Raw genomic sequence first — 24,783 nt, 5'->3', positions numbered from 1 at the left:
GCCCGGGTGAGTGATGCCAAATGTAGTGCCCCAATTGTCGCCCTGGGTGAGATCAGCTAATTAAGAACAAGTTAGCAATTTACATTGGGATCTTTTGATTTGTATTTACAGTGCATTTACTCACAAATATAGTTTTTATGAAATATTTAGAAATGTCTTCTAAACAACGCACACAACTGCCAACTGAAATACATTTTTAAACTGTGAATGTCACATTCATATTTTATTCATCAGCTTTTAGTGTGGCATAGATGGAACTACACTCAGAATTTTAATCATTAGAGCATAATGTGAATGCTATAATCCTAGGTACCCATAACTTAAAACAACATAGTCAAGGTAAGACTTGTGACCTATGTGACTACACTTCAAAATAATTTTATTCACTGAACAAAATGGCAACTTAACATTAGATCCCTTGTCCAACACATCAATATTTTTGAAATATTAGTGGATACCCTTTGACGTAGCTCACGGTAAGTCATAAGGTAGGGTGGGGAAGAAGTTGATGGATGGGTTAGCAAGGGAAAGACGAGGTTTAGATGGGGAAGGAAGGGATTAGAAGTGGCTGGGGGGGGGGGGGGTTACTGTTTTTAGATTATTAATAGATGAAGTTTTTTTTATTTAAAGGGGGCTGGAGTTGTTTTGCTAATTTAAAATAAATATATAAAAGAAAAAGGAAGGCTTAAGAGCAAGCTGGAAAATAAAAAAAAACAAGAGCCAAAAAGGGAAGGGAAGGGAAGGGGACAGGAATGGGTGGGGGTAGGGGTGAGACTTGGCACAGCAAATGAAATAAATAAGAAGCTAAAAGTGAGAGCTGCTGGGAGAGCTAGCAGCTTAGAGAAGAGCCGGACCACAAGGCAGGGCGATAGAAGCTCGGCCAGGAGCAGTAGTTGAAAGGTTGTAGGGTGGAGAAGGGATCAACAAGGATAGATTTGCAGTTTTGTTTTGTAAGTGGCAGAATGTGGAGTGCCACAACAGTCTTTTCTGCTGCAGGGAAAATCGTAATAGTCAAAAACTTATGAGGAGAGAGTGGATAGTACCACTGTAACTATCCATGTAATGTGTAAAAATATTTCATAATAATATTTTACTTACAATTTAAGAGGTTTTTCCTGCATGTCTTTAAAAATAACAAAATAGTGGACAGAACTGTGAGGCACACCGCCACCTAGTTGCCAGAGCCTGCAACTACATAGCAACAGGTGCTTGTTTACATACCACATAATCATCGTAAATGTTCACATTAAAAAGTTTACTAAAAATCTTGACAACCTGAAGTTGGATAGCACGTGGATGAATATGCAAGGTTTTTAATATATAGGCACCTTCTTATTGGCAACAAAATAATTTTGGTTGGCTAAGTGCTGTGTTAGCATCTAAAAAATAAGAGGATGTTGCGCTAGTAAAGCACTTTGGAGCACCAATGTATAGTGTCACATAACATAGGGATGAAGGTTTGATTCACCTCAGTGCTCTGTTCTTGATCTCAGTGGTGCTGCTACATGGCTCTTATGAGCCAGATGAACAGCAGCTGCATTTGCAAAGGCCTGGGAGTTGTCCACATACATGCAGGTGTTACTGGACAACAATTAGGAGCATGAATTCTAGCTCCTTGCCTCTGTTCTATCCCTCTCAACCCAGGGTTGTTCAGGCCAATTGAAACACCACAATTGTTACCATGGCTCAGATCAGTTTCATACCAGAAGCAATGGATCACACCTGGAGCCTTCCTTGTCTGTATGGCTCAGTAACACACTAGACAGTGCATTTGGCCACTAAGCTATTGGAATTAAATTTTATTGGAATTTAACACATGACATCAAATCAATAAATTTAAATATTAAATGAACATATCTATAAAAATAATCTGTTTACTGCATGCTAAATATACATTGCCTGCTATAGTGATCTCATAACAGAGATGATTGCAACAGCAAGCCTTCAGGGCAGCCAGAGTGAAGTAAACAGTGTAATGGAATATTATGTGTCAGAATACTGTAATAAGAAACCGATTATGTAAGCAAAGTGCATAATAATCCCCCTTCGTAACAGAAGGAGCCTGCCTCAAAGCATAAAATGCCACGTTATTTTGAGCACTTCATTTAGTTTAGTTTGCACAAACATGTTTTCTAATCCCCAGTGCAAAGTACTAATAGCTCACCAACCACTTAAGGATGGATGCAATGTTCATGTGTATGTTCCTGCAAGAGGTATTCCCCAGAAGGTGTACTTAAAAAAAAAAAAAAAAAAAAAAAAAATTTTGTGCTGGAGAAAAACATTTTGATTTTTTTCTACCTCTAAACTTGCACAAAATTGATGGGTAATGACACTACTGTTTACATATGAACGATGATGGACAAGAAAAGAACCACTGGTCCGTTTAGCCTGTCCCAGACAACTGCGATGCCTTGTGCGTCGCAATATATACATTGCCCACCCCACACGAAAGCCATGTAATCTCCTCGGAGAGATGAAAAACTAGATAAAAGCCCAGGCCAATTAGGGGGAAAAAAAATCTGAAAATTTCCTCTCCAACCCCCCCCCCTTAGGTGATCAAAGCTAGTCCAGGAGTCCACTCTGGCCTTGGTTTGATAAAACAAGTCTCTTGTATGATGTTTAATCTGCTTAAAAGTACTAAATGGAGTTGATTTACAAAACAAATGAAACGGAGAAGTGGTAGATATATAGCAAGGAGATAAAATAAAAGCAGAGAAGGCAAGTTTGTAAAAGAATGTTGGCAGCACTTCAATTGAATTCAGACTCTAAACTGTAGTTTGCAAATACAGAACCACCACCAAGGGGAAAAAAAACTTGGGATACAGGAGGATGATTAAATTGGATCATGAAAAATAAGAAAGCACTCATGTGAGGTATAGTACCTGACTGGAGTGAAGTACCGAGTGAAGTTCCAGAAGAATCAGTACTTGATCTGCTTCTAATCTACATAAATTACTCACCCCCCCCCCCCACCCACTGCTTCCTATTTAATTTGCATTCCCACTTGCGCAGAGAAGCTATTACGCTACTGGGTGCATACTATAGGTCACCAAATGATGGGAAGGAGATGGAGGAGCAAATCTGTAGGCAAATTACAGAAAGATACAAGAACTATAGAGTAGTGATAATGGGGGACTTCAGTTATCCCAATATAGATTAGGACAGTAACAGTGTAAAGGGCAAAGAGGGGGAGGAATTCCTGAAATGTGTTCAAGAGAACTTTCTGGAACAGTGTGTTTCCAGCCCAACCAGGAAGGAAACGGTGCTGGATCTAGTTCTGGGGAATGAAGTGGGGCAGGTGCAGCATGTTTCAGTGGGGGAGCATTTGGGGAACAGTGATCATAATATCATTGGTTTAGAATAGTTATGGCAAAGGACAAGGAACAATCAAATGTGAAAATGCTTAACTGGAGGAGGGCTAATTTCAGTGAGTTAAAAAGGGATCTTGCCCAGGTGGATTGGAATCAAAAATTGGTAGGCAAAACAGTAATTGAATAATGGGAGGCCTTCAAGGAGGAGTTGGTTTGGGTACCGAGTAGACACATCCCTACCGGGGTGAGGGAGAGGAAAGGACGGGCATCCAAAGCTAGAGCTCTCTGGATGACTAAAGATGTAGAGATTAAAATGAAGCAGAAAAAGGTTTATGACAAATATAAGGTTCATAATATAGCAGAGAACCAGGGTGAATACAAGAAGTACAGAGGAGATCTAAAGAAGGGAATAAGAGGGGCAAAGAGAGAGTATGAGAATAGATTAGCGGCTAACAAAGTTTTTTTTATAAACGTATAAATAGTAAAAGAGTAGTCAAAGGAAGGGTGGGACCGATTAGGGAAAAAAATATCTTCTTGTGGAGGCAGAGGGCACGGCTGAGGTACTAAATAAATACTTTGCATCCGTCTTCACTAGAGAAGAGGATGCTGCCATTGTAGCAGTAAAGAAGGAGGTAGTAGGTGTACTGGATAAAAACAGATAAAGAGGAGGTACTTAAAAGATTGGCAGGACTCAAAAGTAGAAAAGTCTACAAGTCCGGATGGGATGTATTCTAGGCAACTGAGGGATGTAAGGGTGGTAATTGCGGAGGCTCTGGCCACAGTCTTCCATTCCTCCTTAGATATAGGGATGGTGCCAGAGGACTGGAGAATTGCAAATGTTACACCCCTGTTCAAAAAAGGAGAGAGGGATAAACCCAGCAATTACAGGCCAGTCAGCCAAACATCAGTGGTGGGGAAACTTTGAGAGACAATAATCCGGGACAAAATTAATTGACACTTGGAAAAGTATGGGCTAGTAAATGAAAGTCAGCATGGATTTGTTAAGGAAAAATCATGTTTGACTAACTTGATTGAGTTCTTTGATGAAGTAACTGAGAGGGTTGATAGTGATGTTGTGTATATGGACTTTCAAAAGGCATTTGATAAAGTACCACATAACAGACTTGTTAGCAAAATTAAAGCCCTGGGATTAAAGGAAAAATGGCAGCATGGATACAAAGTTGGCTAAGGGACAGAAAGCAAAGAGTAGTGGTGAACAGTTGTTTTTCAGACTGGAGGGAAGTATACAGTGGTGTTCCCCAGGGGTCAATATTAGGACCACTGCTCTTTTTGATATATATTAATGACCTGAACTTGGGTATACAGGGTATAGTTTCAATGTTTGCAGAGGACACGAAACTTGGAAATGTAGCAAACAATGTGGAGGATAGTAACAGACTTCAGGAGGACATAGACTGGTGAAATGGGCAGACACATGGCAGATGAAATTTACTGCAGAGAAGTGTGAAGTGATGCATTCTGACAGGAAGAATGAGGAGAGGCAATATAAACAAAATGGTACAATTTTACAGGGGGTGCAGGAACAGAGACACATGGGGGTGCACACACACAAATCTTTGAAGGTGGTAGGACACATTGAGAAGGCTGTTAAAAAAGCAAATGGGATCCTGGGCTTTATTAATATAGGCATAGACTACAAAAGCAAGGAAGTTAAGCTAACTCTTTATAAAACACTGGTTGGGCCTCAGCTGGAGTAGTGCGTGCAATTCTGGGCACCACACTTCAGCAAGGATGTCAAGGCCTTAGAGAGGGTGCAGAAGAGATTTACTAGAATGGTACCAGGGATGAGAGACTTCAGTTATGTGGAGAGACTGGTGAAGCTGGGGTTGTTCTCCTTAGAACAGAGAACATTAAGAGGAGATTTGTCAGAGGTGCTCAAAATCATGAACGGTTTTGAGAGTAAATAAGAATAAATTGTTTCCAGTGGCAGAAGGGTCGGTAACCAGAGGACGCAGATTTAAGGTGATTGGCAAAAGAGCCGGGAGGCGACATGAGGAAACATTTTTTTAACGCACGAATGCATTGCCTGAAAGGGTGGTGGAAGAAAATTCAATAGTAACTTTCAAAAGGGGATCGGATAAATACGTGAAGGAAAAAAAATTACAGTGCTATGGGGAAAGAGCAGGGGAATGGGACTAATTGGATAGCTCTTTCAAAGAGCCAGCACAGGCACGATGGGCCATATGGCCTCCTCCTGTGCTGTACCTACAATGATGATGTGTCCAAAGTGTACTACTTCACACATATGTTAAACTGCATCTACAATTGTTCTGTCCACTTGTTAATTTCTAGGTGACCGTTTGAATTTTCTTCTTCACAATACCTCCTAACTTAGTATCTTCTGATATGAACGTACAGAAAGAACTTACAAAAAAGGTGACTAAAGACCATCAGGTCCACCCTATCCAGCTAATGGTGCAATATCACAAAATATTCATCCACCTTCTAGTAATGCTATCACCTTGTGAAGCAAACAAAAAAAGAGGGACAGACCTGTAGCCAATCGAGGAAAAATTCTGGGAAATTCTCTAGTCTTTTAAGGCAATCAAACAAACACCTAGACCTCAGTTGCTCATGAGTCATCACAAACACAACTAACAACTTGCCCTCTCCAACTGGAAATGTCCTCAATTTCAGGAACGTTTCTAGTTCCCTTTTGAAGGACTGCAGTGGTTCCACACTCACTACATTTTGGCAGTTTTTTTAAAATCAGAGGGCAATGACACCGTGAGAAGAAATACTTCCTGGCATCCGATCTAACTCTTCGATAATAGATTTTAATGAATGACCTTAGTACTGCTATCCCTATCCACTTCAACTACTCTCCCAACCAGACTGTATCCAATATCCAGTTTAATCCTACTTTGCTCCAAAGTAACTAGCCCTAACTCTTGGAGCCTGTCCCATAACTAAGATCTCTAAAGATTTGGTATCATCCTGGTTGTCCTCCTTCACAGTCTTTGTTTTATACTCAATGGTCGTAGCAGTACAGCTTCCCTACACCCTATCACAGACCTTCCCTTTTGTTCTTTCCTCCCCTCCCCAGCTCTGTACTTATTTAAAAACTGTTAAATCTTTACTTCTAGTTCTGACGAAAGGTCATCAATCTGAAATGTTAACTCTGTTTCTCTCCACAGATGCTGCGTGACCTGCTGAGTAGTTCCAGCACTTTGTTATTATTTCAGATTTCCAGCATCTGCAGTATTTTGCTTTTGTTTCACCTAAAATCCTATTTGCTTTCACTATGGGCAATTAACAAATCTTGTACCTCTTTAACGAGTGATCAGCTATTATCCTCAAATCTCTTTCTTGAGACATTGATCCTTGTTGGTCATTTCCAACTGACCTGTTGTTATGCTACCTAATACATACACAAAAAGGATTCCTTGATTATGTATGTACATCATTAATTTCAGCCACCACAACTTTCACCCAGTACTCAATTTATAAAGATGTCATCACAATATTAACAAATAATTTTAAATTACCTGAATGTAATTTTTGACCAGTGCAACAAAGGCAAAGGAACAATTAAAACTTACTGGATCTGCTGCAGCTGTATGGAATGACTGTGTAACATTCAGCACTCTCATTGAAGCTTCTAAATGACTTGGTGGGAGAAAAAAGTTTGGAATTACAACTGGATCAGGTCTGAATAAAGATGTTAAAGATTATTAACGTTAGTGAGTTTTTTAGAATGTAAAAGCATATAAATCCTTCAGTATTGCCTATTCCATAACTAGAACATGCTACATTCCTTGCCCAACTCCGATCTTTGTGACCAAACTGTCTATAGCTATATAGCTAAACTGGAGCAGTGTTCAGTATCTTCCAACATGTCCCTTCACATCCAGTCCCATTAATTAGAGTTACTAACATACGTTAAAATATAAACCTGAAGTTGTTACACAAGTATTTTAAGATAATTTGTAATCAGGGTAGAAATTATGACGAATCAGTGAGAAAAGGCAAATGGTACAGGATATTCTACTAACTTATGAAAAGCTCAATTAGCAATGATCACAGTGTCATAGCACTTGGCTAACTACATACAAATAAATCTTTTCACAAATGCTTCTTCTGACAAGTAATAAATCAATTGCACTGAAGGCTAAAAGTAACTTTAAAGTAAAAACTGTTCACAGCAGATGGCTTTCATCGGAATATGTTAGGAACTAATGCGTGCCTGAATAAAAGTTCACTTTAAACTCAGTAATAGTTACTAAAGGATACAATCTGACTGAAAGCTTATCTTCTTCTGAATCTGTATCTACAGTCTCCTTGTGCTTCCTGTGTACACACTCCCCGCCAGCTTTAGGGAATTCTGGGTCTTCATGGTTGTGCCCTTCAAATGACACTTGGTTCTCTTCATTGATAAGCTCTTTGTTTCTAATGTTGGGGTGGTGGTCTTCATGAATACTGTTTACTTTGAGGCCTGCTTCCTCCCTATCTGTCAGTGAAAATGTTCTACTGGGGAAAATGGCATATTCTCCAAAGTCTCCATTTTCCTGCATCAGGTCTTCTGCTTCATCAGGGTTTGAGGAAAACAAGTCCAGATCATCAGAGAGCTGTATTTCTAGTAACTTTGTACTTGAGCACTGTTCACTTTGGAGAATTAAATTCCTGTCTGGCACATCATGGTCTATTCCTTCAATTACTGATGACGATTTTTCTGTACGTGGGGACTCACCAGCTGCGACATTGCTGGGTAAATTACAATTTTCATTTTGCAGTACCTCAGAAAACAGTTTATCATGTACACTGATGGGAATTGTTTGCTCTTCCTCAGTCAGACTTCCATTTCCTGCTGGCTTCTGAGTTTCTCTTTTACCTTCACACTTATGCTTACGATCTTCCTCGAAATCTGACAAGATACTTGACCAAGGGCTGGTCCTGTCTGTCATAACAGTCATGTCGTTTAAGGTTCTTGGTTGTATCACATCTTCCTCATATCCTTCTTCACTATACCCATCACTACCACCATCATTTTGTTGGTTTCCAATTTCTACATTGGATCTGTTCTCAGAATCTACGTTCTCTTGATCAAAGTATTCGTCATGCTTAGTTTGTCTCAACTCTGAATTTCCTTGTGTACAGAATTGAGGAATGTAGGTCTTCATATTTTCACTCTCTGGTGACTGTAGAGAAAGGAACGTTTTATTGTGGTTTTTGTTTCTTTCATTTTCTGATAGTTGTGGTTCATTTTCAACAATTTTCTCCCAATCTTCTTCTGTACCTTGAGGAGACTGCATTGGAGAAGTAACAGCAGCTTTATTTCTTTCTTGTAGACCTGTTTGATTGTGAAATGCAAATATGGGCATGAATATGGAAATAATTCTACCAATATTTTTCACTCATCATTAAACATTTTCCTGTTTAGCTGTTGATATACTTACTACCAGCTGCCAATCCGTAGATTTTAATATAAACGTATATAACTGTCGCTGGTAGCTGGATTTAGATTGTACCTTGATCTACCAAGTGACCATGCTAAAAACTTATCTCACCTACAACGAAGTTATATGGCTATATGTATCATGGCTTCCCCAGAGTAGAGAAAGGAAGGTGAGATTATAGATCTCTTGTCCGAGAGTAAAATCGGTACCTCGGTGGATGAAGTCACAATTAGCTCAGTTCATTCCCAACACAGAAACGGCAAGTGAGAAAAATGTTATTAGGATTTCAGTCACTGCCCTCCGGCAAAGCAGACAATGCAAAGCAGTTTGTGCATGAAGTAAATACCGGCACTTCAAATCCAGTGTGACAGTGCACACATCATGTGCCACACATTGTGAGGAAACACATAACTAGGGCAGAAGATACTGGACCTGGGAGTAGTATGGTCATCCAAGATCCCATAGTGTTGGTCTGTAAGAAGGATATGACCATGCAGTTCTGCGTAGATTATTGCAAACTAAATGACCTGACAGAAGCTGATCCCTATCCTATTCCTCGTGAGGAGGAGATTTTTATAGCTACCTGTTGATTCTATACCCGATAAAAGGTTCCTGGCAGGTGCTGCTAACATAGAAAACCAGTTGCAATCTTGGTTTGCTAGACCGTCACAGCTTTACGAGTTTACAGTCATGGCTTTTGGAATGAAGAATGCATCAGCCATGTTCCAACAGCAGATCCATTCTGACTGGGGCTGGGGATTACACTCAGGCCTACGTTGCTGATCATTTTCAGTCGGGCATGGCATAGGTGAATATCTCAACCTGATCTCTGCCATACAAACTTGGTTGAGCTAACCAGGGCTGACTGTTAAGACCAAAAGGTGCAACACTTTTAATTCCACGTGGGTGCAGGGGAAAGAGGCCTGAGCACGTGAAGATGAATGGCATTGTACACTGACCCCAACCCATGACCAAGAATCAGCTATTGACTTCCCTTGATTTGGCTAGTTATTATTGCAGGCTTATTCCTCTTGGAGGTGTGCGGCCCACCAGGGTCATTGGGGGTACAAGGGAAGGGATGGGAAGGTATAAAAAAAATGTTAGTTCTCATAGGTGCACACAACTTAAAACAAATTAGGAAGGGTATATGCGGCAAGTTGTTCCAGTCAAAAGGATCAATGAAAATGTTTTTCATAATTAGGTACACACATGAATAATTCAATTATTTCACCTTCTATGTACATACTGGAATGCATTATATCCGTGACATCTTAAAAGATGGATAGAAAATGTTGATTTTACACTCAAGATATCCAAACAATTGCATTTAAAAAAAAATTGATGATTTGATTGCAACACAAGTGTGTGACAACAGCAATATTGGCTTTTGGTGCCCAGAAACTGGAATATTTCCAGTTGCATTCATCTGACCCAATGTATTATGATGTCCACAGTCCTGAACCCTGTATTGCAGTCAGCTTCATGGCAAATCAGAGTAAAATCAGCAAGGGATGGTTTCCTTTGCTTTGAATTGCCTCAGATTGAGTCAAGGATGACAATACTAGAGAGACAACCATCTAAAGACAAGACTGGAGAACCGTCTTAAAACAACTTTGGTTAAATTGTTGGAAAAGAAAACATGACAGGTTTTAGGACATCTAAATACATAATACTATCCACAAAAAAATAACAGAATTGTAATGCTCTTAGCAGCACGTACAACAGGCAGTTTCAGTTTGTTAAGCTGTAGAGACGATGTTTCCACTTGCAGGGGAGACCAGAAGTAGGGGCTATAAATATAGTCACTAATAAATCCAATAGGGAATTCAGGAGAAACTTCTTTACCCAGAGTGTGATGAGAATGTGGAGCTTGCTACCACAAGAAGTACTTGAGGCGACTAGCATAGATGCATTTAAGGGGAAGCTAGATAAACACATGAGGGAGAAATGAATAGAAGGATATGCTGATAGGGTTAGATGAAGTAAGGAGGGAGGAGGCTTGTGTGCAGCATAAACACTGGCATGGACCTGTTAGGCCAAAGGGCCTGTTTCTGTGCTGTACATTCTATATGAGAATATTTTGTTGGTCAGTTTTGTCACTAGTCTTAAAAAGGGAAGGGCTTGTTGGGCCTAATGGCCTTTTCCTTATCCTGAAATCTCATGGTCTAGTTTCTTTACCTATGTGAAATTTTACACCTTTATAGACAAAGGTCTAATGAGGTACACTACTAAACATTTTACAATTTTCACATTTTGAAATTTCATAGAAGGTTACAGCACAGAAGGAGGCCATTCGGCCCATCGAGTCCACGCTGGCTCTATGTATGAGCAATCCAGCTATCCCCATAGCCCTCCACATTTTTTCGTTTCAAGTACTTATCCAGTTCCCTTTTGAAAGCCATGATTGAATTCGCCTCCACCACTCCCTGGGGCAGTGCATGCCAGATACTAACCACTCGCTGTGTAAAGAAGCTTTTCCTCATATCACCTTTGGTTCTTTTGCCAATCACCTTAAATCTACGCCCTCTGGTTCTTGGCCCTTCTGCCAATGGGAACAGTTTTTCTCTATCTACTCTGTCTAGACCCTTCATGATTTTGAATACCTCTATCAAATCTCCTCTCAACCATCTCTGTTCCAAGGAAGACAATCCCAGCTTCTCCAGTCTATCCACGTAATTGAAGTCCCTCATCCCTGGAATCATTCTAGTAAATATGATTTCTTTGAATTCAAAATATTATTCCCTTTTTAACTTTCATTAACTCACCTTTTCAGTATATAGAAGAAAGCATTAATCTTGCAAAGCTTCAGAATAAAATGATTTTCCATTGGAAACTTGAAACAGTTGATTAAAAATAAAAATCTGTGAAATCAGCTAACAAAAAAATAAAAGTGTGGTCATCAAATAAAAAAATACCATTATAAAAACTAATTGTTGCTCACCACTGATTAAACGGCGAGATTCATAGACCAGTTTATTTGACTTCTCCAAGAGATGCTGTTCATCACCAGGGCTGTTTGATATTCTATGGCGATAATTCATTTTATCTTCATTTGTTCTTTGCTGTGGGGTGGGGTTAATCATGTGAGAAAACGGGGATGTAGACAGCTTCTGACTGAAGTATCTTTGAATATCATCTAGTTCACTGAGATTCCTCCTACACGTCAAAGTAGGAATAAAATTAAGACATATAAAATTTCAGATGTAAAAAAATAAATCAGTTTTTACTTATTTCAAAGATGATACATGTACGAAGTGAAAAATTGCAACTTGACCCAAGAATAAAACTCCACAGTAGCCAAGTTGTCTTTTCTTCTTTTTAAAATCACGTTAAGATCGTTACTAGAATGGTGACTGTTAGCGCCTGTCTCCACATCGTCACATATTCCCCATTTAATATAATTATTTTTCTGAGGGTGCATTACTCTTCAAACCCCATCACCAACACTTGGTCTCACTTAACTTTTGTGGTCAAGAGCACTGGCAGGGGACGTGCTCCCAGGTCTCAAACTATGTCACACATGATCCAGCTGCTAGCAGGTGTGGTGAGCAGCCTCCAGAGGTGCATGAACTGCGTTTTGCACCCAAGCACAGCAATACAGCAGAGATTGGGAATGCAGCTTATTGGCTTGGGGGGAAGGGGAGGGATATTGGACATGCATCCCAAAAAACTGTCGTGTGTATGCCAGCACTCCAAAGCTCTGCAAAAGACACATTATGTGCCGGCTACTTCTACTTTTCACGTGGCCGTTCGTTAGGGGGAAGTAATCTAAATTTGATCATCCTTCAAACCTACAGGATGACTTTTAAGACATAAAAAAGCTCCTACCCTGATCAACAGCAAAAACCTGCTGAAGAATTGTCCTAATTGGCCCCCCCACCATGGTGCTGTCATAGTCACTTTTTCATGTAATTCAGGCAGGGGTAGCAAGAAATTATGAAAGACTCACAATCTCTCCAAACAATAAGAGGTACCAGCAGCTAAAGGCAAAATATAAGTATTAAAATTTAATTTATATCGTGCAAATGAAACTATTTAATTGACCTGCAAGAAAAAGGATCTTTAGAAATGAGCTAATTACTAATCAGGAACATAAAAAATGTAAAGTGCATCGAGTGAAAAAAAATTCTCAGGAAGATTCTTAAAAGGGACTCTGCTATGTTTCAACAAAGTTGATGTTCTACTTAATAAAAATACCACTGCTCTAATTTATCTATATATGGAAAATTAATTAGAGGTATTTGAAAATACAGAATACTTTTGTTATTTTAAAACTTTATCTTGGGCTAAGTTCATTATAGAAGCCAAAATATTATTCAAGACAAATTTCCCCACCCATGGTAATAGCAAATGCAAACAAAACTTCAGGCTGTTTTGAATATTTTCTTGCACCAGTTCAGAAAAGAATTCTTGCTCCAAAAAATGACTTCAGATAAGTAGCCATTTTCAATGTTGTTTAATCCACAATATTGGGCGCAATCCACAAGACAGACCTGAAAATGCGTCCAATTTGCCGATGTCAAGTTACGCCCAGGTATCCTTGCAATCTCATTAGAATACGTCAGAATGTAAAATGGATACCTGCGCCCCCGAATTTCTAGGCCATTGTGCCTAGTGTGCATAAATAATAGTTTGATGACTTCAAATTTCATGAATAAAGGGGGAATTAAAGAAGGAATTTGGCGTATGTTTGGCACTTCCTTTAAGCCCTGATTGTTTACGCTGATTTTCATTTGTTTTTATATTCTGACGGATGTTTGAGATTCTTAGGAAATTCCGGGCCACCGTAGCATGAAAGGTGGTATATCTTTAACATCCTTATGACCTCGACTTAGATGCAATATGCTAGTAAAAAGGTTGTTGATTACACTGGGCTGATACAGTCAAGACTGTGTGCCCTACAGCACTCTGGATTACATTAACAAAAAAAATTACATTACATCAGCTGATACACTGAGCAAAGGATCTCCTTAACCTGGCTATAAATGGAGACGGTCACATTTCATGTTTTTTTGGCAGAGAAAGTATTTTGACACACAGCTGAGTCTAAATGAAAGACACAGTGCTTCTACTGTGGTACATTTTCAGGCTTGCCTTTTGAGCACCAAAAAGTATATCAGTATCTGAGTAACAATTAAATTCTATGTAGAGAGTACTAAGGGTCCAAAATAATGATTAGATGTTTACTTTTCAGGATTCATCAAGCCTACTTTACTTGCATACTGTTGGGACAACTGGGACTAAAGGCTGACACAATTGGTCTTTTTCTTTCAGAAGACAAAAGATTAGAAGAGAATCAGATGAAGAATTTTCTGCATGGGATTGTACCTTTTTCTGTTGTGATCATCAAGGTGTCAACTATAGTTAAAAGTATAGTGGATTGAATTAGATAGTGTTTCATTTGTGAGCAGAATCATAGTATGGTTACAGCACAGGAGGCCACTTGGTCCGTCAAGTCCGTGCCGGCTCTCTGCAAGAGCAATCCAGCTAGTCCCACTCCCCCGCCCTTTCCCGTAGCCCAGCAATTTTTTTTCTTTCAAGTTGAATCTGCCTCCACCACCTGCTCAGGCAGTGCTTTCCAAATCATAACCACTTGCTGCGTAATAAAGTTTTTCCTCATGTCACCTTTGGTTCTTTTGCCAATCACCTTAAATCTGTGTCCCCTGGTTCTCGATCCTTCCACTAATGGGAACAGTTTCTCTTTGTCTACTCTGTCTAGACCCCTCTATCAAATCTCCTCTCAACCTTCTCTGCTCTAAGGAGAACAACCTTAGCTTCTCCAGTCTATCCACGTAACTGAAGTTCCTCATCCCTGGAACCATTCTAGTAAATCTTTTCTGCACCCTCTCTAAGGCCTTCACACCCTTCCTAAAGTGCGGTGCCCAGAAATGGACACAATATTCCGGTTGTGGCCAAACCAGTGTTGTATAAAGGTTCATCATAATCTCCTTGCTTTTGTACTCGATGGCTCTATTTATAAAGCTCAGGATCCGTATACCTTTTTAACCGCTTTCTCAATGTGCCCTGCCACCTTCAACGACCTGTGCACATATACCCCCAGGTCTCTCTGTTCCTGCACCCCCTTTAGAATTGTACCCGTCAATTTACATTGCCTCTCCTTGTTCTTCCTACCAAAATGTATCACTTCGCACTTCTCTGCGTTAAATTTCATCTGCCACGTGTCCGCCCATTCCACCAGCCTGTCTATGTCCTCTTGAAGTCTAGATAAAACTGAAGCTGTTGATCTTCTCAGTTATTTTCGTCATTGCTCAATCTGTATAAAGTACAAACCTATTAAAGTTATACTAATGTTTAAATGTTCAATAAGTTAATGTTACCGAGCTGCAGTTATTTAAAAAGAGGGGTGCCCAATCCCATAAACATGTGCGCAGGCAACAGCTAGATTCATTAGAAGCTGTTGAGAACAACTAGTAAAAACATAACACTCACTACATTACAAATAAGTACAAATGTAATTATATACTTTAACTTATAAACCTTAGAGCACTGAAAAGTGAAGTCCGTGAAGTTTGTGAAAGTGATTCTAAGTGTCCAGCACTTTGCATGTTGTACTCCACTTGCTGCAAGGACTGATGGAATCTACGAACATTTTCCATATGTTCCTCATGGCGGGAGGCTTGGATTTCCGTGTTGACAGATCTGTTGCAAAGTGGGAAAGGCCATTTCAATCATAGTTTGCATTGTGCTCAATATTTACAGAATTGCTTGGAATTTGAATTTTACTTTCAGCATCACTAGCCCCAGGTGCCATATTAAATACAGAGATCAAAATTGTCTGCCAGTGGGAATAAAAAGAATCTTCCTCTCCAATTAACTGATACGAAACATACAAAAAAAGGACAAGGAAAGACCAACTGTTCCATCCAGCCTGTCTCAAACAGAAATGTTACAGCTTACATGCACCACCAACCCACAGCCCCTCAGTAATGCAATCTCCTGGGAGTGGCAAAAAAAAATGTAGGCCAATTTAGGAGAAGACTCTGCGAAATTCTTCTCCAACCCCTGAAGGTTCCAGGAGACCAATAAAACTAGCCAGCTGGTCCCAAAATGTTATTACTCAAAATGTTTTCCACTTGCAAAAACAATAAACTGTTGTCCGAAAGCTTGATAATATACAAAATAAGATCTTAATGAGCTAGTTGAAAGGATTTTGTATATATTTTCACTTTGCTACTAATTTAACTATCAATTCATAAAAAAACCCATAGGATATCACGTCTGATTATTTTATCACAAATTAATGTTTAGTATTAAAGATATTTCTGTACATGATTGATGGAGAGTGAAGCAGTTGAATCCGAAACTAGGGTCCTGAATCTAAATGAAGGATATTACGAAAGTATGAGGTGTGAGTTGGCTAGGATAGATTGGGGAACTTTACTAAAAGGGGTAACGGTGGATAGGCAATGGCTAATATTTAAAGAATGTGTGCAGGAATTACAACAATTATTCATTCCTGTCTGGCGCAAAAATAAAACAGGAAAGGTGGCTCAACCATGGCTTACAAAAGAAATTAGGGATAGTATTAGATCCAAAGAGGAGACATATAAAATTGCCAGAAAAAGCGGCAAGCCTGAGGATTGGGAGCAGTTTAGAATTCAGCAAAGGAGAACAAAGAGATTGATTAAGAGGGGAAACATAGAGTATGAGAGTAAACTAGCAGGGAACATAAAAACTGACTGCAAAAGCTTTTATAAATATGTCAAGAGAAAAAGATTAGTGAAGACAAATGTAGGTCCCTTACAGTCAGAAATGGGGGAAATTATAACGGGGAACAAAGAAATGATAGAACAATTAAACACATACTTTGGTTCTGTCTTCACAAAGGAGGACACAAATAACCTCCCGGAAATATTAGGGAACCAAGGGTCTAGTGAGAGGGAGGAACTGAAGGAAATCAGTATTAGTAAAAAAATAGTGCTAGGGAAATTAATGGGGCGAAAGGCTGATAAATCCCCAGGGCCTGATAATCTACATCCCAGAGTACTAAAGGAAGTGGCCCTAGAAATAGTGGATGCATTGGTGGTCATCTTCCAAAATTCAATAGACTCTGGAACAGTTCCTACAATTTGGAGGGTGGCAAATGTAACCCCACTATTTAAAAAAGGAGGGAGAGAAAACAAGGAATTAGACCAGTTAGCCTAGCATCAGTAGTGGAGAAAATGCTAGAGTCTACAGTAAAGGATGTGATAACAGAACACTTGGAAGGCATTAACGGGATTGGACAAAGTCAGCATAGGTTTACGAAAGGGAAATCATGCTTAACAAATCTATTGGAGTTTTTTGAGGAGGTAACTAGTATAATAGATAGGGGAGAACCAGTGGATGTGGTGTACTTGGATTTTCATAAGGCTTTTGATAAGGTCCCACACAAGAGGTTAGTGTGCAAAATTAAAGCACATGGGATTGGGGGGAATATACTGGCATGGATTGAGAATTGGTTGACAGACAGGAAACAGAGAGCAGGAATAAACGGGTCTTTTTCTGGGTGGCAGGCAGTGACTAGTGGGGTACCGCAGGGATCAGAGCTTGGGCCCCAGCTATTCACAATATATATATTATCAATTATTTGGATGAGAGAACTGAATGTAACATTTCCAAATTTGCAGATGACACAAAGCTGGGGTGGAATGTGAGCTATGAGGAGGATGCAAAGAGGCTCCAATGTGATTTAGACAAGTTGGGTGAGTGGGCAAGAACATGGCAGATGCAGTATAACGTGGGTAAATGTGAGGTTATCCACTTTGGTTGTAAAAACAGAAAGACAGATTATTATCTGAATGGTGATAGATTGGGAAAAGGGGAGGTGCAACGAGACCTGGGTGTCCTTGTACACCAGTCGCTGAAAGCGCGCATTCAGGTGCAGCAAGCAGTTAGGAAGGCGAATGGTATGTTGGCGTTCATTGCAAGAGGATTTGAGTACAGGAACAGGGATGTCTTACTGCAGTTGTACAAGGCCTTGGTGAGACCACATCTGGAGTATTGTGTGCAGTTTTGGTCTCCTTATCTGAGGAAGGATGTCCTTGCCATGAAGGGAGTGCAACAAAGGTTTACCAGACTGATTCCTGGGATGGCAGGACTGACGTATGAGGAGAGATTGGGTCAGCCAGACCTATATTCACTAGAGTTTAGAAGAATGAGAGGTGATCTCATCGAAACATATAAAATTCTAACAGTACTAGATAGACTAGAAGCAGGGAGGATGTTCCCGACGGATGGGGAATCCATAACCAGGGGTCACAGTCTCAGGATACGGGGTATGCCATTTAGAACAGAGATGAGGAGAAATTTCTTCATTCAGAGGGTGGTGAACCTATGGAATTCTCTACCACAGAAGGCAGTGGAGGCCAAGTCACTAAATATATTCAAGAAGGAGATAGATATATTTCTTAAGGCTAAAGGAATCAAGGGATATGGGGAAAAAGCGGGAACAGGGTACTGAGTTAGACGATCAGCCATGGTCATTTTGAATGGTGGAGCAGGCCCGAGGGGCCAAATGGCCTACTCTTGTTCCTATTTTCTACGATTCTATGGTAAGATGTTCATTGTTTAATCCCTTGTCATGCATGCCAAAATTTTCTAGTCAAAACCATTTCACCATTGGACATCAACATTTTTTTTTCCCAAATGAACAGTTTTCATTTTCTTTATCTTAGTAGCACAATTCTTATAGTGTAATTTCGTACCTGTCATTGGCTGACAAAGCATCAGCATTCCAAGGTGTGCTAATGAATTGTTCTGAATATCTGGAGATGTGGCTAGGGAAAGAATTATACATGCCACTGGTCCTATATGACAATGCTTCAAGGGTAGGAGCCTGCAACATTAAAAACACATTATTATATGTATTACTTTAAAATTAAACACATTTTTTTCTTGGTATACAATTTGGAAAAAAATAAGACTTTGCTGTTATAACTTTTTGTAAAGGAATGTCTCTTTCTGTATATCCGTGCTTCCTTCTCATGCAGAACAAAGAGCAGTTGCTCTTTGGTTGAAGTGCACTTGAGTGATGCCAACTTGATTAAAATTAAACAGATGGGGCCCGATATTACCATGGCGGCGGGGGGTCGACTGGGCGCGTGGGTAACGCGCCTGGTGAAATCAGTCTGCTCCGCGCGCAATCGCAGGCTGATTGGAGCCACTTACCTGTTCTTCCGGGTTCCCTGCTGCTAAGCTGTGCGGCGGGCGGACTGCGCATGCGCAGCAAGGTCTGTCAGCTGGAGGAGTTCTATTTAAAGGGGCAGTCCTCCACTGACTGATGCTGCAAGAAATAGGAAAAATTACAGCATGGAGCAGCCCAGGGGGAAGGCTGCTCCCAGGTTTAACGATGCCTCACTCCAGCTCTTATTGGATGGGGTGAGGAGGAGGGGGAGGACAGAGATCTTCCCCCCGGTGGGCGGGAGGAAGCGGCCTGCCTCTGCCACCAGGAAGGCCTGGCTCAAGGTGGCAGAGGAGGTCACCTGCACCACCAACATATCGCCCACCTGCATACAGTGCAGGAGGCGCTGCAATGACCTAAGTAGGTCAGCCAAAGTGAGTACTCTTACTCAATCCCCTACACTCCGTCTGCCACATCACCGCTCCCACCCCACATCTCTTTCTGCACAGCCAACACTACTCTGTCACATCGCCCCTCACACCCACTCAAACCTCATCCTCATCTTACCTGCACTTACTCACCTCACCAGTACTCATCCCGCCACTACCACTCAACCCAATCCTCAATCTCATGGCTCTATCTCGTACTCACCCTCTCATGCATCTCTTTCATGGTCAGCCTCACTCAACCTGCCACTACCTGTGCTGCAGCCACAGGGCATGCATCACATATGTGCAGTAGGAAGCGTAAGGCAAACATGTCGTGAGCATGAAGGGGATGCACAAGGGTGTTTGAGGGTTTGTCATTGTTTTTACTTCTATTTAATTTCTGATCAACTCACATTACATATTATATTGTCACCACTACTGCCACGTCTTTGCAAATCTTGTCTGGTTTGTGCAATAATGCCCTTTCCTGAGGATCACTATGAAGACCCACAACTGATGCCACCCATTGTGTCACTGCAGCACAGGTAGTGGCAGGTTGAGTGAGGCTGACCGTGAAAGAGATGCACGAATGGGTGTAGCTTTATTTGCAGGGCTCTTTTGTGCAGATGACTGAGAGAAGTCGGCGATATCACCAGTGGCACCCTGAAAGGATGCGGAGGAGCAGTTGTTGAGGGCAGTGGTGACTTTGACAGCGACAGGTAAGAAGATGGTGCTCGGGCCAGCCAGGAGCAGCTCGGCATGAAGGAGCCTGCAGATGTCCACAACTACATGTCGAGTGATTCTGAGCCTCCGTGTGCACTGCTGCTCAGAGAGGTCCAGGAAGTTGAGCCTCGGTCTGTGGACCCTGTGGCGAGGGTAGTGCCCTCTGCGATGCATCTCTCTCTGCCGTTGCCCTCCCTCCTGCCGTGCAGGTGGATGTGTCACAGCACTGTGTTGTGGAGCTCCACATGTCAGAGGTGGCCGGCGATGCGGTTAGCCCTCCGAGGAGGTCATGACTGCAGCTACGGCGGCCCCCATCCAGAAGATGTACATCTGAGGGGGTCCGCAAGGTAGGTACATGTGTCTGGACACCAGGGTAAGTGTGCAAGTTGGTGAATTTGATTGTTAGGAGGAGGGTGGTGGAGGCCAAACTTTGTCCAAAGTGGCAGAGTGGTCTCCTGCAATGAGTGAGTGTCTCCCCCCCAACCCCCCCCCAGTCAAATGGACCTTTGCAGCTGTCACAGGCTGATGGCTGCAACATGTCCATTTGAACTGGGAGTGTTTCCCCCAGTACGGGAAACAGTCCCAGTCAGTTGCAAAATCCCATCCCTGCTAAAATAACAGGTCAATCAGGTCTGTAAACAACCTGAAGTACCTGTTCAATTATCTTAAGTGGCACCCCACCGGCTTTAATTGCCGGCGGGAGTCCCACATGCGGGGGCTGCGCACGCATGTCAGCGCGTCAATGGGGAACCCAGAAATGGGGCGGGTTGGAGTCGGGCTCCCACCCCGCCCCGGGAATCCCCGATTTTCGCAGCCCCTCCGCCACGAACGCACCCGATTGAGGGTGCGAAAATCGAGCCCATGAACTTTGTCAGCAGGTGGTGGGACAAGAGGGACTAGTGGAGTTCCCTTGGGTCTATTTTGGGTCCTCTGCTGTTTATATTATTTATGCATCATATGATGATGAATGCTTCTTGTAATAATGTCATAAAATGTGCTAATAACAGCAAACCATTTAACAAGTGTAAGAAATATTGTGGCTTTCAAAGGAATTTGCTCCAATTAAGTCAGAAGGTTGTGGGTTCAAGTCTCACTCCAGAGACCTGAGCACATAATCTAAGATGACACTTCAATGCAGAACTGAGGGAACGGTGCATTGCCGGGGGTGCCGTCTTTCGGATGAAACATTAAACCGAGGCCCCGACTGCCCTCTCAGGTGGACGTAAAAGATCCTATGGCACTATTTTGAAGAGCAGCAGGGGAGTTCTCCCTAGTATCCTGGACAACATTTATCCCTCAACCAACATCACTAAAACAGGTTATCCGGTCATTATCTCATTGCTGTTTGTGGGACCTTGCTGTGTGCAATTTGGCTGCCGCATTTCCTACATTACAACACTTCAGAAGTACTCAATTGGCTGTAAAATGCTTTGGGACTTCCTGAGGTCGTGAAAAGTGCTATTTAAATGTAAGTTCTTTCTTTCTTTTAAAGGGCCCCAGTTTTTCCAATCTTTACTTGTTACTCAGTCCTTTGATGTTAGCTCAGATTCCGCATATCCCAAGAGATGAAATTAATAACTACTCACATGTGAAATTACAGGTGTGAACCCATCTCCTGCCATTCTACAGCAACGCTTTGGTACCAATTCATCCCACTCCCGTTGTGTTGAATATGTTCAGACTAACTATATACCGTTCTCTACTTGTATCCCTATATACCGTCAGAATCAAAGCATTTCTTCTTTCACCAAATCATTAAAAAAAACACTTACGGAACCTGCTGATTGTTTGTGTCTTTGGGTCCGCCTTTTCTCTCTCAGATGATGGATATGCTCCAAAGGGGTGATTGCTACTTTAAGTTGTCCTTGGCATTGACCACTAAAGTCAGTGATATTGTACCAGCCACAAATAGACAGGAATCCAGATAACAAAGGAGAAAGATCCACAGAGGCAAACCCTATAACCCGGTCAATATCTAGGACACAAAGCAAAGCATTTAGTAAGGTTTGATGATGTACTGATGCCATGAGAAAAGCCTTATGAGTTTGTAAAATCCAAAAGTAATCAAAACACTATTTATACTTTATGACCATAGAAAGAACCTTTCCCTTCAAATGATCCAATTCAAGTTTTGGATGCATTAGTGTGCAGGTCACTTAATCTGTGGCTCCTCTTTCCTCATAAAGGCATCGTTAGGTAGTCCCCACTTCCCATATCCCTGTCAGGCATAGTCAGTATTCTTAAGGTTAACATACTCGTTCAATCATATATATTATAAAAGCTCAAATTCCATGCCCTAGAAGCCACTCTCAAGGAGTTAGACTAACAGGGCTCTTACATTATATGGAATGATAACGGATCACAGATCAAGTTTAAGTACTTATTTTCTTCCCTTTCTCTTCTATGTCTTTGAAAGCACTGCAAAACAATTCCACAGCTCCAACAGCCATCAAGTATCTTGCCCAAGTGACAACTCTTCAACCTGGATGGGCAATATTGACAGGCAATTTGGCCAAAGAGGGCATTAGAGCAGAGTCTGATTGTATTCTCACTTGATGTCCACACGTGCACTTTCCAGCAAGGATCCATTGGATAGTGATTAGGAGTGACTGATTTTTTCCCCTCCTTCGTCCAGGCATGCTAAGGTCAAGTGTACCACTCCAGTACACCACTCAACTGAGATCAGCTGTCTCAGCACGACTGGAATTGAACCTAGACCTTCTGGCTGAGTACTTCACTGGGCTATGCCTTTTCCCACATACTGGATGAGTAGTTCTCCTCTTTGGTTACTTCCTTTTATTTGTTTACTTACTGACTTCTCTTTTTCATTTTCACCCCTTTTCCAGTTTACTACCAGGTTATAATTTTCTCCAGAGTGTGCATGGATTGGAAACACTTTCTGAATTCACTGTGCACAGCATTCTGCAACCACACAGGCTTACAGCATACGCTGCACTTCAGCATGTTTTGATTAAGTACTTCAAAGATTGAAAACTACTGTTGACTTATTTACACATTTTAATTTCATTCCTATTCTGTATTATGCATATATGTAGCAATTTGTAGTAAGGGTAAATATTCCAGAATAAGTTTTAAAATATAAACTATATAAATTTATATAAACCAAATGGTACAATTTTAAACAGGGTGCAGGAACAGAGACACCTCGGGGTTTACGTACACAAATCTTTGCAGGTAGCAGGACAAGTTGAGAAGGCTGTTAAAAAAGCATATGTGATCCTTGGCTTTATAAATAGAGGCATAGGGCGCTAAATTGGGCCGTGTAGCACCCATTGTTTCGGTGCTGCCGACATCCAAGATGGCGTCTTGGATGCGCACACACGTTTACAGCGTGACATGCGCCTGAGGCCATCTTGGTATAGGAGTTAGCGCAAGTGCAGATAATGAACGCTGGAATCATGTAAAGTAGGGAGAAAATGGCTTCAATCAGTGTGCAATGCTGATTTAAAGTGATAGACACCATTTTGGCACTTAACGCTCAATTCAACAGTCTTAACCCCAACCATCTGAACGTGTCTTAGAGTGCCTGAAGGACCCCCCCCCCCCACCAGCGCTATTTAAGGGACCATGCAGGATTTACAGGTTAGTGGCTGGATTATTGCTTCTGGCTGCTGAGATATTTGTAACTGTTTTTTGGAGGTCTCCTATACTTGAATATAGGACACGAGGACATAGCCTAACATTTAGAGCCAGGACATGCAGGAGTGAAATTAGGAAATGCTTCCACACGCGAAGGGTGGGAGACGTTTGGAAAGCTCTTCTGCAGACTGCAGTTGATGCCAGCTCGCTTGTGAAAGTTAAATCTGAGATTGATAGATTTCTGTGAACCAAGGGTATTAAAGGATATGGGGCTAAGGTGGGTATATGGAGTTAGGTCACAGATCCACCATGATCTCATTGAATGGCGGAACAGGCTCGACAGGCTAAATGCCACTGCCACTTGCTGTCTCTTGATATGCGCAACCTTCTCCTGCAAGAAAGCGGGACGTGTGTCTGGCGTGGTTGAATAGCTGCTAGTGTGTGTGGCCTGTGAGTTGTGGGTGGTAATGTGTAAGGGTGAGACGAAGCATCTGATTGGAAGAGTTGAGTACTGATGGAAAGAGTTTATTGGTATGTGGGGGATGGGGATTGTAGTGCATGGTGCAATTGGTAGGAGACGTCACTTGACATTTGACCTCACTCACCTTGACCACTCGTGTCAAAGCATTGAACTACTTTCTGCACTGCATCCATGATCATGATGCTGTGCGCCTGGCATTGACTTCGTCCCCCACTGCCTCTTGAGTATATGTCTGGAGGGCCTCTTGCAGCACCCAGCCCACGGATATAGGATGTCCCTTCTTCTGTTCACCTGTTGTACCCAAGGTCTCTAGTGCATTAGCAGAGAACCTTGGTGCATGCCTAGTACCAACTCAGATCGGCAGATTGGTGAGGTCTGGCGTGCAGATTGGAGGATGTGGGATTTAGTAGTGCGCAACCTTTATTAAATGTTTTAACACAACTCATCAGTGTGTAAACATAGGGATGGGACCTGCATCTGTGTTTTACATGTGTGATGTCTGATCTTCATTCTGACTCCGTGCAGATAATAGACTTTTATTTTCAGCAAATTACAGGTACCAGCAAACTAAGAGATTTCTAAGAAACATCCTCCCTTTAAGAGATTGAGCTCCCTCTGGTGGTGGAAAGAGCAAATTGCATTGATTCCACGTGCAAGACCTGGAAAGGAAGGCTGATTGCAGGTAAGTCCTCGGGTGGGT

At 41.5% G+C, this 24,783-nt stretch overlaps 1 protein-coding gene across 1 annotated transcript in view; it reads right to left on the bottom strand.

The window, feature by feature from the left end:
• Positions 1-24,783, bottom strand: part of c2cd3 (C2 domain containing 3 centriole elongation regulator) — a 139,510-nt gene that overhangs the window by 16,474 nt on the left and 98,253 nt on the right. Inside the window, exons 27-32 of the mRNA XM_067985841.1 lie at positions 21,775-21,977; positions 18,436-18,566; positions 15,227-15,388; positions 11,670-11,884; positions 7,566-8,622; positions 6,875-6,983 (exon numbers count right to left, since the gene is read on the bottom strand). Coding sequence (XP_067841942.1) covers positions 6,875-6,983; positions 7,566-8,622; positions 11,670-11,884; positions 15,227-15,388; positions 18,436-18,566; positions 21,775-21,977 — 1,877 coding nt within the window. The remainder of the gene's footprint in view (positions 1-6,874; positions 6,984-7,565; positions 8,623-11,669; positions 11,885-15,226; positions 15,389-18,435; positions 18,567-21,774; positions 21,978-24,783) is intronic.

The sequence above is a fragment of the Heptranchias perlo genome, chromosome 6 (assembly GCF_035084215.1).
Source record: "Heptranchias perlo isolate sHepPer1 chromosome 6, sHepPer1.hap1, whole genome shotgun sequence".
NCBI classification, from domain to species: domain Eukaryota; kingdom Metazoa; phylum Chordata; class Chondrichthyes; order Hexanchiformes; family Hexanchidae; genus Heptranchias; species Heptranchias perlo.
Note: the sequence above shows the minus strand (reverse complement) of the source record. Positions and strands in the feature narration are given on the sequence as shown.